The 14,910-nt window shown below is 34.8% G+C and overlaps 1 protein-coding gene across 8 annotated transcripts in view; it reads right to left on the bottom strand.

Annotated features, from left to right (window-relative positions):
• NBEAL1 (neurobeachin like 1) overlaps positions 1–14,910 on the bottom strand; it is a 182,524-nt gene that overhangs the window by 96,556 nt on the left and 71,058 nt on the right. For all 8 annotated transcript variants that reach the window (XM_039222592.1, XM_039222591.1, XM_039222589.1 and 5 more), the window contains 4 exons: positions 14,760–14,879; positions 13,202–13,505; positions 6,789–6,874; positions 2,233–2,322 (listed from right to left, as the gene is read on the bottom strand). In XM_039222592.1, coding sequence (XP_039078523.1) covers positions 2,233–2,322; positions 6,789–6,874; positions 13,202–13,505; positions 14,760–14,879 — 600 coding nt within the window. The remainder of the gene's footprint in view (positions 1–2,232; positions 2,323–6,788; positions 6,875–13,201; positions 13,506–14,759; positions 14,880–14,910) is intronic.

Genomic DNA, 14,910 nt, shown 5'->3' with positions numbered 1-14,910 from the left:
AGAGACAGAGCATGAGTGGGGGAAGGGCGGAGAAGGAGACACAGAATCTAAAACAGGCTCCAGGCTCCTAGCTGTCAGCACAAAGCCTGAAGCAGGGCTCGAGCTCATGAACCGGGAGATCATGACCTGAGCCGAAGTTGAAAGCTTAACTGACTGAGCCACCCAGGCGCCCTGAAGTAGGTGACTTTAAAATGACTATTTTGAATAGCTTAACAAAGACAGTCCATATTCTTTGACAAGTTAGTAATCTCTCTGGCCTGAGTTTCTTCATCTGTAAAATGAGGATGATAACAATTCCCACTTTGTAAAGTTGCTACCAGGATTAAGTAAGCTAATAAATGAAAATGAACTGGTACTACCCACTCAAGGTTAGCCATTATTAACTACTAAAATGTTCTGATCTGCCATGCAGACATAGTTTCATTCTTTACACAACCCTCTTCATACTTTTTGTCTGTTTTTCATGCTAATTTTTTTTATACTTAAAAAAATATTTTAACCTTGAAAGAGAGAGAGAGAGAGACAGAATGCGCGTATACACACACGCAAGCAGGGGAAGGGCAGAGAGAAAGGTGGACAGAGGATCTGAAGCAAGCCCTGTGCTGACAGCAGTGAGCTCGATGCAAGGCTTGAACTCACGAACCACGAGATCATGACTTGGGTTGGAGGCTCAACCAACTGAGCTACCCAGTCACCCCTTTCATTCTGAATTTTAAAAGCTACGTATAGTAAGCAAATTAGCTTTTTGGATGGCAAGTATTATTTTTCCTGTTGTCATGTCACTTTTTCTGTGCTTGATTTTGCTGCAGTATAAAAATACAATGATCGTTTTCTTATTAATTCTGATCCCATATGATTTCCCCATAGCTGTAACTCCAAGGCACCAAAAATTACTTTGATTTCAAGTATAATGTATGGCACTGATTCTCAGCTTTCTCTATATAAGTAATATATAAGAACTAGCCTTGTAAAACCAATTTTACAAGTGACAATAAAAGTTAACTTATGAAAGGGTAAACATCATAGACCTTGCTATTTTAACAGATATGATTAAGTGGTCTTATCTCAAAGTCAAAGAGAAAAATGCTTTATACCACATGAATATGAGACTAACATTAACTGATGGATTCATTTTTACACAGGCAGAATTATCCCAAAGATGTCTGTTCCATTGAAACAGTAAGCATATTTGACTGGTGTTAACTGAGGACAAGATAAAAGGGATTTTTTTGCTGATTTATCAGCAAGTCTCCTTATGATATCTTTTATATTTCTTTTCATTTTACTTAAACTATAGTTTATATTTAAGATCTTTTAGAAACAGGGTATCTATGACTTGACTTTCACAGTAATCTAAATAACCTTTATTAATTTAATCACTCAGTCAAAATGTTACTGCATATCCCTGTACCAGACACTGGTGAAAAAAGCAGTGGTATCTCTTTTCAAAGTTCTTGAGGACCACCAGAGATACAAGCTCTAAATTATCAAGCATATTACTATTCACTACAATAAGTGAAATGATAAACTATTACAAGTATATTCAAGACAACAGTTAATTCAGTTTTGGAAAATAAGCAGAGGCCTCTAGATAGAACCAAAAATACTATGTCCAACTGTCATGTATATGAGGTACATCCAGAAGGCAGACAAGATATGACAGCTCCAGAGGGCAATGTGCAGAAGAGGAAAATTCACTTATCTTTAGTCTCAGGGAGGAAAGATCTAAGTGTGTTAAAAGCTAATAGACAGGAGACTGTGGACAGAAGTATGTGATACTCATACTCATACTCATACTCATGTGATATCCATGAGTTCAAGCCCCGCATCAGGCTATGTGCTTCAGACTCTATGTCTCCCTCTCTCTCTGCCCCTCCCCAACTCATGCTCTCTCTGTCTCAGAAATGAATAAATGCTGGGGCGCCTGGGTGGCTTAGTCGGTTAAGCGTCTGACTTTCGCTTAGGTCATGATCTCACAGTTCGTGGGTTCGAGCCCCGCGTCGGGCTCTGTGCTGACTGCCAGCTCAGAGCCTGGAGCCTATTTCAGAGTCTGTATCTCCTTCTCTCTCTGACCCTCCCCTGCTCACGCTGTCTCTCTCTCTCTCTCTCCTAGAAATAAATAAAAATATTAAAAAAAAAAAAGTGAATAAATGCTAAAAAAATTTTTTTAAAAATAAAACTCTTTAAAAGTATTTGTAAACTTATATAATACGTTGCTTATCATTAACTTACCTTAATGTCCCAGTTCACTGCTTTGTTTCCTGTTAATCTTCCATGCAAACAATTAGTAGATAAATCAAGACAGATTGAATTTTTGCAGGCCTAAGAATAAAGTAAGATATAGCAAACAGCTAAACACGATGAGGATAAAAATGTAATCTTAACTATATATGAAACATTTCACCGTAATTTAAAAAGTATATAGTGTAGTCAATGATAAAATGTTTACAACATGAAGTTTAGTACTACTATTCTCATTGCCTCTTAAAAGAATCAGGGACTAGATTCTAAAGCACTTACTCATCAAAAGCAGGTCACTTCTGCTTGTCACCTGATAGAAGAGCTATAGCAACAACTTACTAACCAATCACGAGTTTACAATTTTTTCTCTTTTAAATACAAATTGATGGTGGCCAGAGGGGATGGGAGGGGAGGGGAAAGGAATAAGGTGGGAAGTGATGGGCAAAATCAGTGAAAGGGAGTGGGGGATCCAGACTTCCAGTTATGAAATGAGTAAGTCACGGGAATGAAAGGTACAGCACAGGAAATACAGTCAGTGCTATTGTAATAGTGCTGTATGGTGACAGATGGTAACTACACTTGTGGTGATCATAGCATAATATACAGACTTCTCAAATCACCATGTTGTACACCTGAAACTAATGTTACACTGTATGTCAACTATACTTCAACAAAAAAGTTTGGCGGGGTGGATGCCTGGGTGGCTCAGGCAGGTAAAAGTGTCTGACTTGGGCTAAGGTCATTATCTCGAGCTTCAAGAGTTTGAGCCCTGTGTCAGGCTCTATGCTGGAGCCCATTTCCAATTCTGTGTCTCCCTCTCTTTGGCCCTTCCATACTTGAACTCTCTCTTCCTCTCTCAAAAGTAAACATTAAAAAAAGGTTTAACACATAATTTTTTAATCCTATAAAGTTAAAAAAAATTAAACTTTTAAACCAATTTATGCAAACAGATTTTTGGCTCTTTATATATTTTTAATTGATTTATTTATTTTGAGAGTGAGCGAGCAGGGTAGGGGCAGAGAGAGAGGCAAGTGGGACTCGATCCCAAGAATCGTGAGATCATGACCTGAGCTGAAATCAAGAGTTGGATGCTTAACCGACTGAGCCACTTAGGTGCCCCATATTTAGGCTCTTTAACAAATTCAGTGTTTTATTCCCATGAGAAATTCCCTAGGCATAATTTCATTGGTACACATAAAATATGTGATTAAAACATGAGATATAGAAATCACAAAACAGGGGCACATCAGTGGCTCAGCTGGTTAAGCATCTGACTTCAGCTCAGGTCATGATCTCACAGTTTGTGGGCTCAAGCCCTGCACTGGGCTCCGTGCTGATGGTGCAGAGCCTGCTTGGGATTTTCTCTCCCTTCCTTCCTCTCTCTCTGTCCGTTCCCCATCTCTATCAAAAAAATTAATAAATAAACTTTAAAAAGTCACAAAACAGAAAAACATACCATGATATAAAATTCCAATCACAGACATAAGATACTTTTCCTTCATGTTATTGACTATTCTGTATATATTCATATTACAAGTCTAGTCTCCAATTCTAGAAACTGTTAAATGTATTTGTTAACCTCCTTGAAGGATTATAAAGCATATAACTTCACATTCAATCTGTGACTTTGCAGATAATGAAGCATGCCTGAAATCAATCACCACTCAAACAAAAAAAAAACTACTACAAATTTTAGCATAAATGATGCATCAGTTGCTTTCCTCTTAAGGCAACTGAGAAAAAAATGTTTTAATAAAACAAATGGAAATTGACTATATTAGTCTCAAAGACAGAAATGTCTTCTCCCATTACTACTTTTAGTTTGGGTACTGTGTATCTAGGATCTGTCCTCATACAATACATCTTCTAATAGCATGACTGCCTCTCATCTCCTATCCCTCCAATCCAACTTTAACAGTGCAGCTTGAGACCTTTTTCTAAAATGAAAATCTTATCATATTTTGTTCTTCTGCTTAAAATCCTATCCATTGCCTATCACTGGAGGTTTGCTATCATCTGGCCTCTCCTTGCCCTCTAATTTCATTTCCTGACGTCTCCTCTTCCTGCTTGCTTAGTACCCTAAACCCAAATTATATGTAGATCCCACTTTTATAGTCTATGCCTTTGTAGGTGCCGCTTACTATGCCTGGCACATCCCTTCTCAACCCTGCCTTTTAAAACATAAATCAAACCATCTTATCTATTATCTTCTAGCCTCCTGAAAGAACTAAACACTCACACCTTTATATTCTCACTGTATTTTGTACATAATTCCAACACGGAAATGTTGTATAGTGGTTAAGGATATGCATTGAACAAGCTGAGTTCTAACTCCAGCACTACCACTCACTAGATTTATGAGGGTAGACAAGTTGCTTATTTTTACTGAGCCTCAGGAAACTAGAGCTTGTAAAAGACACAGGTAATACCATATACCTCTTAGAGTTTTTATGAAGATTAAGTGAAATAATACATATAAGACTTTTAGTGTAGTGCTTAATATTAGGTAAATGCCCAATAAATGGTAGCTAAAAAGAAAAATACTCATAAAATTACATTGTACTCATTCTTTTTACATATTTACTTCAGTTTAGTTTATAAGTTTCTTAAAGCCAGGCCCTTACTTCTTTTCATCTCTGTATCTAAAAGTTCAGCACAATTCTTGGCATGGAGAAGACACTCAAAAAATTATAAACAATGGATGATTCAACAACTCCTACAAATGACTACAAAAATGAAAAACTGTTGACTCTTAAAAATTCCTCATAAATAGCTTTTCTCAAACCAGCATTTGTTAAATAAGTAAGAGTAAAAAACAGAATGTGTTCTATGCTCAAATAACTGGTGAAAGAGTAGGATAAAACAAAAGTAAACTAGTTTTTTTTTTTAAGATTTTTCAAGTATATAATCAATCTCCAAAATGGATACACAGAATACAGCATTTCCCCAAATTCTGTTAACCACAGAACCCTTTTATCATGATATATCACCATTTTCAAAAAATATTCCTCCAAAAAACTGTTTTATTGATATATTTGTCATACTGAGTCTCTTGAGGAAAAACAGCAATATCTATTTTCTTATTAGAGGATTTTTACTATTGGAATTAGTAAAAATTAGCAAATTTTAGTAAAAATTAGCAAAATTCAGTAAAATTCAACCTAATGTTATCAAGTTGAAATCTGAAAAGAGAATATGACAAACCTAATGCCAAAAAGACTCAAGTTAGCCACCACATATCTAGAACATGCCATATATATTAGTGAGATTAAATACAATGTTTCCTATCTATTTATAATAAAGTGACAGATAGATAGTGACAGATTGTAAGTGATAGACAGTTAAAGTGAAAATAAGTAGTATATGATATAGCCACTGCCAAGAAAATAAAGTCTAGTTCAGTAAACAAACATATCTTTGGAAAAAATTTAGTGTTATAAAAGGCAAACACTAAAAAAGGGGCCTAAAAGACTTTATAACCAATGCAAGGCATGAACCTTGATCCAGACTTAAGTTTTTTAAAAGGCTAAACAAAATATTTGAGAAAGTTGTGAAAATTTGAATGTGCTATACAGTACATAAATTATTGATAATTTTCCTAGGTAGGTTAATGATTATATAAACACATAGCTGCATTGATAATAACTATGTCAATGTTATCACTGCAGTCTTTCACGAAAGACTGGCAACAGATGTCAAGAGGTGTGGCAAAATGTTAATAATTGGTGAATTCAGGTGGAGAGTAGAGAATACATGATTTCACCTTACCATTCTTTCAACTGCTCTCTAACCTTGAAATTATTCAAAATAAAAATTCAGGGGAAATACAAATGATAGGTAAATTTTATTAGGTCAGATATCACAAGTAAGTATTAGAATAATAAGTTATGACTATGTACTAGCTGGCTAAACTAGAAAAAAAATTTCATAGTGTATAATCTCACAAACAAAAGCATTTTCTGGGTCAATGTAACATTTAGTATAATGAAGGCAACTGATACTGTTTGTGCCACTTTCCCTTTTCTTCCCCTCAGTTCTTTCCCTCAGATTCTATGGACCTCAATTATTTTCACTAGGTAGGTCTTTGAAGGAAAAAGGACTATGTATGCTATGCATATATGTAGTTTTTTTTTTTTCTCCTTCTGAAGTAAACATTTCATTTTTCTGGTTTGTTTTCTTGTTAGTATTACATTTAAAAAAGTAAACAAAAAATGTTAACCATAATTCTGTTTAATTTCTCCTTCCAAAAAACTGGGATAAGTTTAAACAGTTTCATTTACTGAAGTCAATTCATTAGTATAAATTCCCACTACCATGATTCCCACTCATACTACTAGGAAGACATAATCATAACATTTGAATCCTAGTTGAGAGTTGCACCTTAATTTTTACTGCTTCTCCTCTTCCCTTGAATATCAGTAATTTTTAATGGTAATTCAAGATCATCCTTCTCAATTATCCATTGAAACGACAGAAGGAACAAGAAAGGAATTTTTTTTTTGTAACAGCAAAGTTATAGTAGATACAGTCCATGCATTCACTCTCACCTTTGCAGTATAGTGAAGAAGGATGTTACCAGACAGGTCAGCCATGTCAGACTCTTGAAATTTCCAAGGGCTTAAACAGTTTGGACCTGAAAATTATTTACACACACATACATAAACACCACTGAAATTTCTGGCCTCCTTGCTTCTGTGTAATCAAAATAAAACTTAAAATTAAGCTGTTCCTCCCTCTACAAGTTCCTCCCTGTACAAGTTCAAAAAGATGGAGATCATACCATACATATTTTCAGACAACAACACTATGAAACTTGAAATCAACCACAAGGAATAATTTGGAAAGGCAATGAAAATTTGGAAATTAAAGAATACTAAAGAATGAATGGGTTATCTAAGAAATTAAAGAAGAAATTGAAAAGTACATGGAAGCCAATGAAAATGATAACACCATAGCCCAAAACCTCTGGGATGTAGGAAAGGTGGTCAGAAGAGGGAAGTATATAGCAATATAGACCTTCCTTAAGAAGGAAGAAAGGTCTCAGATACAAAACCTAACCTTACACCTCAAAGAGCTAGTAAAAAAACAAAGCAAAACAAAAAAACAGCAAAAAAAGAAAAAACCACCCCAAACCAGCAGAGGATGGGAAATAATTAAGATTAGAGCAGAAACAATAGAAGAGATCAGTGAAACCAGGAGCTGGTTCTTTGAAAGAATTAACAAAACTGATTAACCCCTAGCCAGTCTGATCAAAAAGAAAAAGGAAAAGTCCCAAATTAATAAAATAAAAAATGAAAGAGGAGAGATCACAACCAATACTGCAGAAATACAAACAATAATAAGAGAATATTATGAGTAATGATATGCCAACAAATTGGGCAATCTAAAAGAAATGGCAAATTCCTAGAAACATATAAACTACCAAAACTGAAACAGGAAGAAATAGAGAATTTGAAAAGAGTGATAACCAGTAAAGAAATTGAATAGGTAATCAAAAACCTCCCAAAAAACAAAGGTCCAGAGCCAGATGGCTTTCCAAGGGTATTTTACCAAACATTTAAAGAAGAGTTAACTCCTGTTCTTTTGAAGCTATATCAGAAAGTAGAAATGGAAGGAAAACTTCCAAACTCATTCTATGAGGCCAGCATTACCTTGATCTCAAAACCAGACAAAGACCTCACTAAAAAGGAGAATTATAGACCAATTTCCCTGATAAACATGGATGCAAAAATTCTCAACAAAATAGTAGCCAACTGGATCCGACAATACATTAAAGGAATTATTGACCATGACCAAGTAGGATTTATACCTGAGAGGCTGGTTCAATATCCACAAATCAATCAATGTGATACAGGATATTAATAAAAGAAAGGATAACAACTACATGATCTTCTCAACAGACACAGAGAAAGCATCTGACAATATACAGCATCCCTTCTTGATAAAAACCCTCAAGAAAGTAGGGATAGAAGGATTATAACTCAAGATCCTAAAAACCTTACATGAAAGACCCACTGCTAATATCATCTTCAATGGGGAAAAACTGAAAGCTTTTCACCTAAGGTCAGGAACATGACAAGGATGTCCACTCTCACCACAGTTATTCAACATAGTATTGGAAATTCTAGCATCAGCAATCAGACAACACAAAGGAATAAAAAGCATACAAACTGGCAAGGAAGAAGTCAAACTTTCACTCTTTGCAGATAACATGATACTCTATAAGGAAAACCCAAAAGATTCCACCAAGAAACTGCTAGACCTGATTAATAAATTTAGCAAAGTCACAGGATATAAAATCAATGCATAGAAATCACCTGCATTTCTATACACCAATAAGGAAGGAGCAGAAAGGAAAATCAAGGAATCAATCCCACTTACAATTTCACCAAAACCCATATAAACCTAATCAAAAAGGTAAAAAAAATCTATACACTGAAAATTATACAGGGGCTCCTGGGTGGCTTAGTCGGTTAAGCGTCCAACTTTCGCTTAGGTCATGATCTCGCGGTTTGTAGGTTCGAGCCCCGCGTTGGGCTCTGTGCTGACTGCCAGATCAGAGCCTGGAGCCTGTTTCAGTCTGTGACTCCCTCTCTCTCTGACCCTCCCCTGCTCACGCTGTCGCGCTCTCTCTCTCTCTCCTAGAAATAAATAAAAAAAAACACATTAAAAAAAAAAGAAAATTATACAAAGCTTATGACAGAAACGGAAGAAGACACAAAAAAAACTGGAAAAATAATCCATGTTTATGGATTAGAAGTACAAATATTGTTAAAATGTCTATACTACCCAAAGCAATCTACATATTCAAAGCAATACTCATCAGAATAATTCCAGCATTCTTTACAGAGCTAGAACAAATAATCCTAAAATGTGTATGGAGCCAGAAAATACCCCAAATAGCCAAAGCTGGAGGCATCACAATTCCAGACATCAAGATGTATTACAAAGCTGTTATCAAGACAGTAAGGTACTGACACAAAACAGACACACAGGTCAATGGAACAGAACAGAGAACCTAGAAATGGACCCACAAACATATAGCCAACTAATCTTTGACAAAACAGGGAAGAATATCCAATGGAATAAAGACAGTCTCTTCAACAAATAGTATTGGGAAAACTGGACAGTGATATACAGAAGAATGAACCTAACTACTTTGTTATACCATACACAAAAATAAACTCAAAATGGATGAAAGGCCTAATTTTAAGACAGGAAGCCATCAAGCAGGCAAAAACCTCTTTGACCTTGCCTGCAGCAACTTCTTACTCAACACAGCTCCGGAGGCAAGGGAAACAAAAGCAAAAATGAACTACTGTGAAGAGGAAAAGCTTCTGCACAGCGAAGGAAGCAATCAGCAAAACTAAAAAGCAACCTACAGAATGGGAGAAGATATCTTTTTTTTTTTTTTTTTTTTTTTTACAAATAGTTTATTGTGAAATTAGTTTCCACATAACACTCAGTGCTCATCCCCACAAGTGTCCTCCTCCATGCCCATCACCCCCCTCCCCCCCACATCCATCAGTCCTCAGTTTTTGTCAGCATTCAAGAGTCTCTCATGGTTTGCCTGGGAGAAGATATCTTAATGGCATATCAGATAAAGGGTTTGTATCCAAAATCTTTAAAGAACTTATCAAACTCAACACCTAAAAAAAATAATCCAGTGAAGAAATGGGCAGAAGACAGGAATAGGCACTTTTCTAAAGACATCCAGATGGCTAACATACCCATGAAAAAATGCTCAACCTCACTCATCAGAAGGGAAATATAAATCAAAACCACAATGAGGTATCACCTCACACCAGTCAGAATGGCTAAAATTAACAACTCAGGCAACAAGAGATGTTGGTGAGGATGTAGAGAAAAAGGAATCTTTTTGCACTGTGGATGGGAATGCAAACTGGTGCAGCCACTCTGGAAAACAGTACGGAGGCTCCTCAAAAAAAATTAAAAATAGAACTACCCTATGACCCAACAATTGCATGACTAGGTATTTATCCAAAGGATACAAGTGTGTTGTTTCAAAAGGGAACATGCACCCCGATGTTTATAGCAGAACTATCAACAGCAGCCAAAGTATGGAAAGAGCCCAAGTGTCCATCAATAGGTGAACAGATAAAGAAGACGTGGTATATATACACAATGGAATATTATTCAGCAACCAAAAAGAATGAAATCTTGTCATAAGCAACAACATGGTTGGAACTAGAGCAGAATTAATCAGTCAGAGAAAGACAAATATCATATGACCTCACTCATATGAGGAATATAAGGTACAAAACAAGACAAACATGAGGGAAGGGAAGCAAAAATAATATAAAAACAAGGAGGTGGACAAAACATAAGAGACACTTCAATACAGAGAACAAACTCAAGGTTGTTTGAGGGGTTGTGGGTAGCGGGATGGACTAACTGGGCAAGGACATTAAGGAGACACTTGTTGGGATGAGCACTGGGTGTTTGTTACACGTAGGGGATGAATCACTGGATTTTACTCCTGAAATCATTATTGCATATATGCTAACCTGGAAGTAAATTTTAAAACATAATAATAATAATTAAACAATTATTTAACAATATGAATTCTTTGGTTTGTTTTCTTTTGTTTTTTGGGAAATCATTCTCTGACTATTCTAACATAATATGAATTCTTAAAATTAGTATATATACAACACTGCCATCAATTTTAACAGTTGAATAACAAGAATAATGACACATATAATATAGTACATGATATTTGGTTGTTTTTTCTATTTTTCCTTTTATTAAAGAAAGCTTGTTAAATAAATAAATAATTAAGATTAAGATTAAGCAGTTTCAAGCTACTCAATATAGTTAAAACATACTACCAAAATGAACTTTATTTGGTATCACCTTCAATTTGTCTAAAACTAGAAAAGTTTGGGGTTGTTTAATCTCTACTACAGAAAGGAAATTGTATATGGCATTAAAAACCTAATATCAAACATAACAAAATTTATTTATTAATTTATTTGTTAAGTAATTTAAATTTAGAAGACAAAATAGCAAAACAACCAACAACGCGAAAAGATATTATAGAAATTGAATAGTAAATGAATATGATTTACTAAAAAAATCAAAGCAATGCAAATTAAAACATGCTTCCATCTTACATCAAAAAGGAGGGAACAGTACTGACTATTCCATCTTCTTTTTTTTTTTTAAGTTTATTATTTATTTTGAGTGAGACAGACCATGGAAGGGGCAAGAGAAAGAGGGAGAGAGAGAATCCCAAGTAAGCACTGCACAGAGAACAGTATGGGGCTCAAACTCATGAACTGTCAGATCATGACGTGAGCGAAAGTCCAATGCCTAACTGACTGTGCCACCCAAGTGCCCCCTGACCAGTCCATCTTAATAGGCCTGTGGTAAAATTGGTATACTTAAGTTTTTCTGGTAAGCACTGTGAATTGGTATACTCCTTTTGGAAAATGATTAGGCAACATGTATTGAGAGACAAAAAAAAATTCACACACTTTGACTATTTATCCTGGGAATTTATCATAAGTAAACTCAATCAAATAAGGTAAAATACTAAAACTATAATAATTCATCCTATTTAATATTTTAAGTTTGTATCAAATTCAAAACTATAAACAACCTAGGTAAATCATGTAATACAGATTCAACAGAATGTGATGCAGCCATTTAAAACAATCATTATAAGACTATGGAACAAATAATTCCTATTCATAAGAATTATAAGTGGGGAACATTGTAAAAATAAAATCCAAACTATATAAGGTGTACTGACTATAATAAGTGACTTACTATTAACTTGGAATTTATTATCATTTTCTAATATTTTGGTGAATTTTAAAGTAATGATAAAGTTCTAATATAAACTTTCAAAGTCTGAGCAGTCCACTCATCTCATAACTCCTTTTGTAATCTAAAAAAGACAGTTTTACATGTAATAGCTCTTTTCCAGTTAATATACATGAATACTTAGAAGTTTACCTCCTGAACATCTTATTAGAATACAGATATAATTTTGAAAATAGGTATGATCCAATAACAATCAGTGTGTATCTTTAAAATTACAGTCAAAAGAAAAAGCCAAAACAAACATAGTTTGTAATCTTAATCACAGTCCTCTAATTCTTCTGTCCTTGTGATTTCTTCAGGCATATTAATATATAAATGATAAAATGACAAGTTTTTGTACAAGGATCACATGATTTTAGAGTCAGCCATATAATTTCTTGTAAACATAGAGCCTTTAAAGAGGTAACTAAGGTTAAACGATGCTATAAGAGTCCCTTCTAAGAAGAGGAATGGACAACAGAGGTATCTTTGTCTTTGTACACATACAAAGGGAAGATGTCATGTGAGGACATGAGAAGGCAGCCATCTACAAGCCTGGAAGAGTCCTCAACAGAAACCAAGACTAATGGAAACTTGATCTTGGAATTCTAACTTCCAGAATTGTGAGGAAACAGTGTTTAAGCACCCAAGTCTGTGGTATCTGGTTATTGCACTCCTAACATACTAATACAGGCATTATTATGGAGGATATTTGCAATATTTTCCAAAGGTTTGCTTTATTTATGCCTACCAAAAAAAGTATGGTATCCTATAAATAACTATATTATATGCCAAAAAGTTATTGAGAGTTGATCTTAAATATTAACATACATGTAAAACACTGTAATTATGTGAGATGGAAGTGCTAACTAACCTTGTGGTAATCATTTTGTAATATACACATGTATCAAATCATTACACTGTACATCTTAAACTTACATATGTTACATGTCAATAATATCCCAATCAAACTGAGTGGGGGGGCATGGAATGTAGTGAGATTTTTCTTCCCTTTCAGCTTCAATTACAATTACAAATACCCTCTTCAGATAAAATATATTCTTCAAAAATATATGCAGGCAACAAAAAAAACTATTTAAGTTTAAATAGTATGATTGTACATGCTCACCTGCTAAATATAATGCCTTCACCTGAGGAGGCTGTAGTGCTTCATAAAAGATGATAACAGACCCTAGCTGACCCTCCAGAGATGTGGGACATCCCCATTCACTATCTTGAGTGCCAGCTGATATCAATTTGGTAATCAATTTTGATTTTTCAAGTGTTCCTCCCCAGGAAGCTGAAGACAGAATTCCACCAAATGATGTCCGATGAGGGATAATGGGGGAAGAAAAAGGTGGATCTGGGATTTGTGATGGTGGAGGAGTGGTGGTTCTTTGCCCAGCTGAACCAATGCAGCAGGAAATAAAAGGCTAAAAATTAAGAAACAAACAAAATAAATTACACCATTTTAATTATACCTCTATCTTGAGACAAAATAAAACCGCACAAAAAATTAAGAAAACAAATAGATGGAAAATAAATTGGAAGTTTTAATTTTATTGGATCATAATGTGTGCGTGTACCTGTATAGGAAACAAGCCAATTATAGATGTTTACTCTTGGCCTATGGGATTTGGGTGTGTTACTTTTATAACTCACATTCTATCCTTCTATAAATTTTGAAATTTTTAAGAAGTATTTTTAAGACTTTAACAACTTTACTATATTCTGAAATAGAGGAAACTACTTTTCTCCCTTAAAATTTATAAACAGAACTACACATTAATATAATAATACTAATTATAAGTTATCTTGAAATGAGCATCAGGATGAACATCAATAAGAAATGACTAGAATCCTAGAAGCACCTGGGAAATAACAGATTTTATTACCTTCAATAAAGGCTCTTTCAAAATTATCTAAAAATTCTCAAAGAACTTTTACAATAATATTCTTTAAGAATCATTTCAAAAAATTTCATCTTATATTTGACTACAATGTAAAAGCTTAAAGTTTCTTCATTACTGTTTCAAATTCAGTAAACATGGAAGAGAGACCATCATAGTAGTCTCTAAGTATTTTGTACACTTGGAGGGCTTTATTTACTGTATTTTTCTAAAGATTTTATTTTTAATTTTTTAAGCTTTATTTATTTATTTTGAGAGAGGGAGAGGGAGAGAGGGGTAGGGAGGGAGAGAGAGAACACATGAGCAGGGGAGGGGCAGAGAGAAGGAAAGTTAGAATCCCAAGCAGGCTCCACACTTGCCAGGCTCAACCACACAAACCATGAGACCATGATCTGAGCCAAAATCAAGAGTCTCGAGAATGGGACACTTAATTGACTGTGCCACCCAGATGCCCCACGGAGGGCTTTATTATATGATCCTTTGCTCTGATCTATTCAATTTCTTTGGCTTTCCTATTATAAGCCTTCCCCCACCACCAAGTTTTTTATTACATTTGCTTTTTGAGATGTTTTTCTTTATTACGTGTTGTCTAACTTCATCTAATAATGATAGGCTAACAGTATTAAATATTAACTTTCTATACCTTAGAATATAGAAAACATTTAGAAATCTAGGGGCACATATTTAAAATAAACAGAACCTTCTATATATTTCACTGAAAATTTTCAAGAGTTCTCAATCAATGGGTCCCATAACAAGTATGTAAGATGTGCTTACTTCATTCATGGCAGGAAATCTGAGAGGGGCGGAGACCTTCTGCTGTCCGTTGTCATAGATAAAGACAAAGCTCTGACCAAAGGGTCTTTTTCCAGGCATGTGAACAATGGTTATGTTGTGCTAGTAAAGTAAAGCATACATTTAAAGACTA

Source organism: Hyaena hyaena, unplaced genomic scaffold, assembly GCF_003009895.1.
Source record: "Hyaena hyaena isolate Hyena2069 unplaced genomic scaffold, ASM300989v1 scaffold_1166, whole genome shotgun sequence".
Lineage (NCBI taxonomy): Eukaryota > Metazoa > Chordata > Mammalia > Carnivora > Hyaenidae > Hyaena > Hyaena hyaena.
Note: the sequence above shows the minus strand (reverse complement) of the source record. Positions and strands in the feature narration are given on the sequence as shown.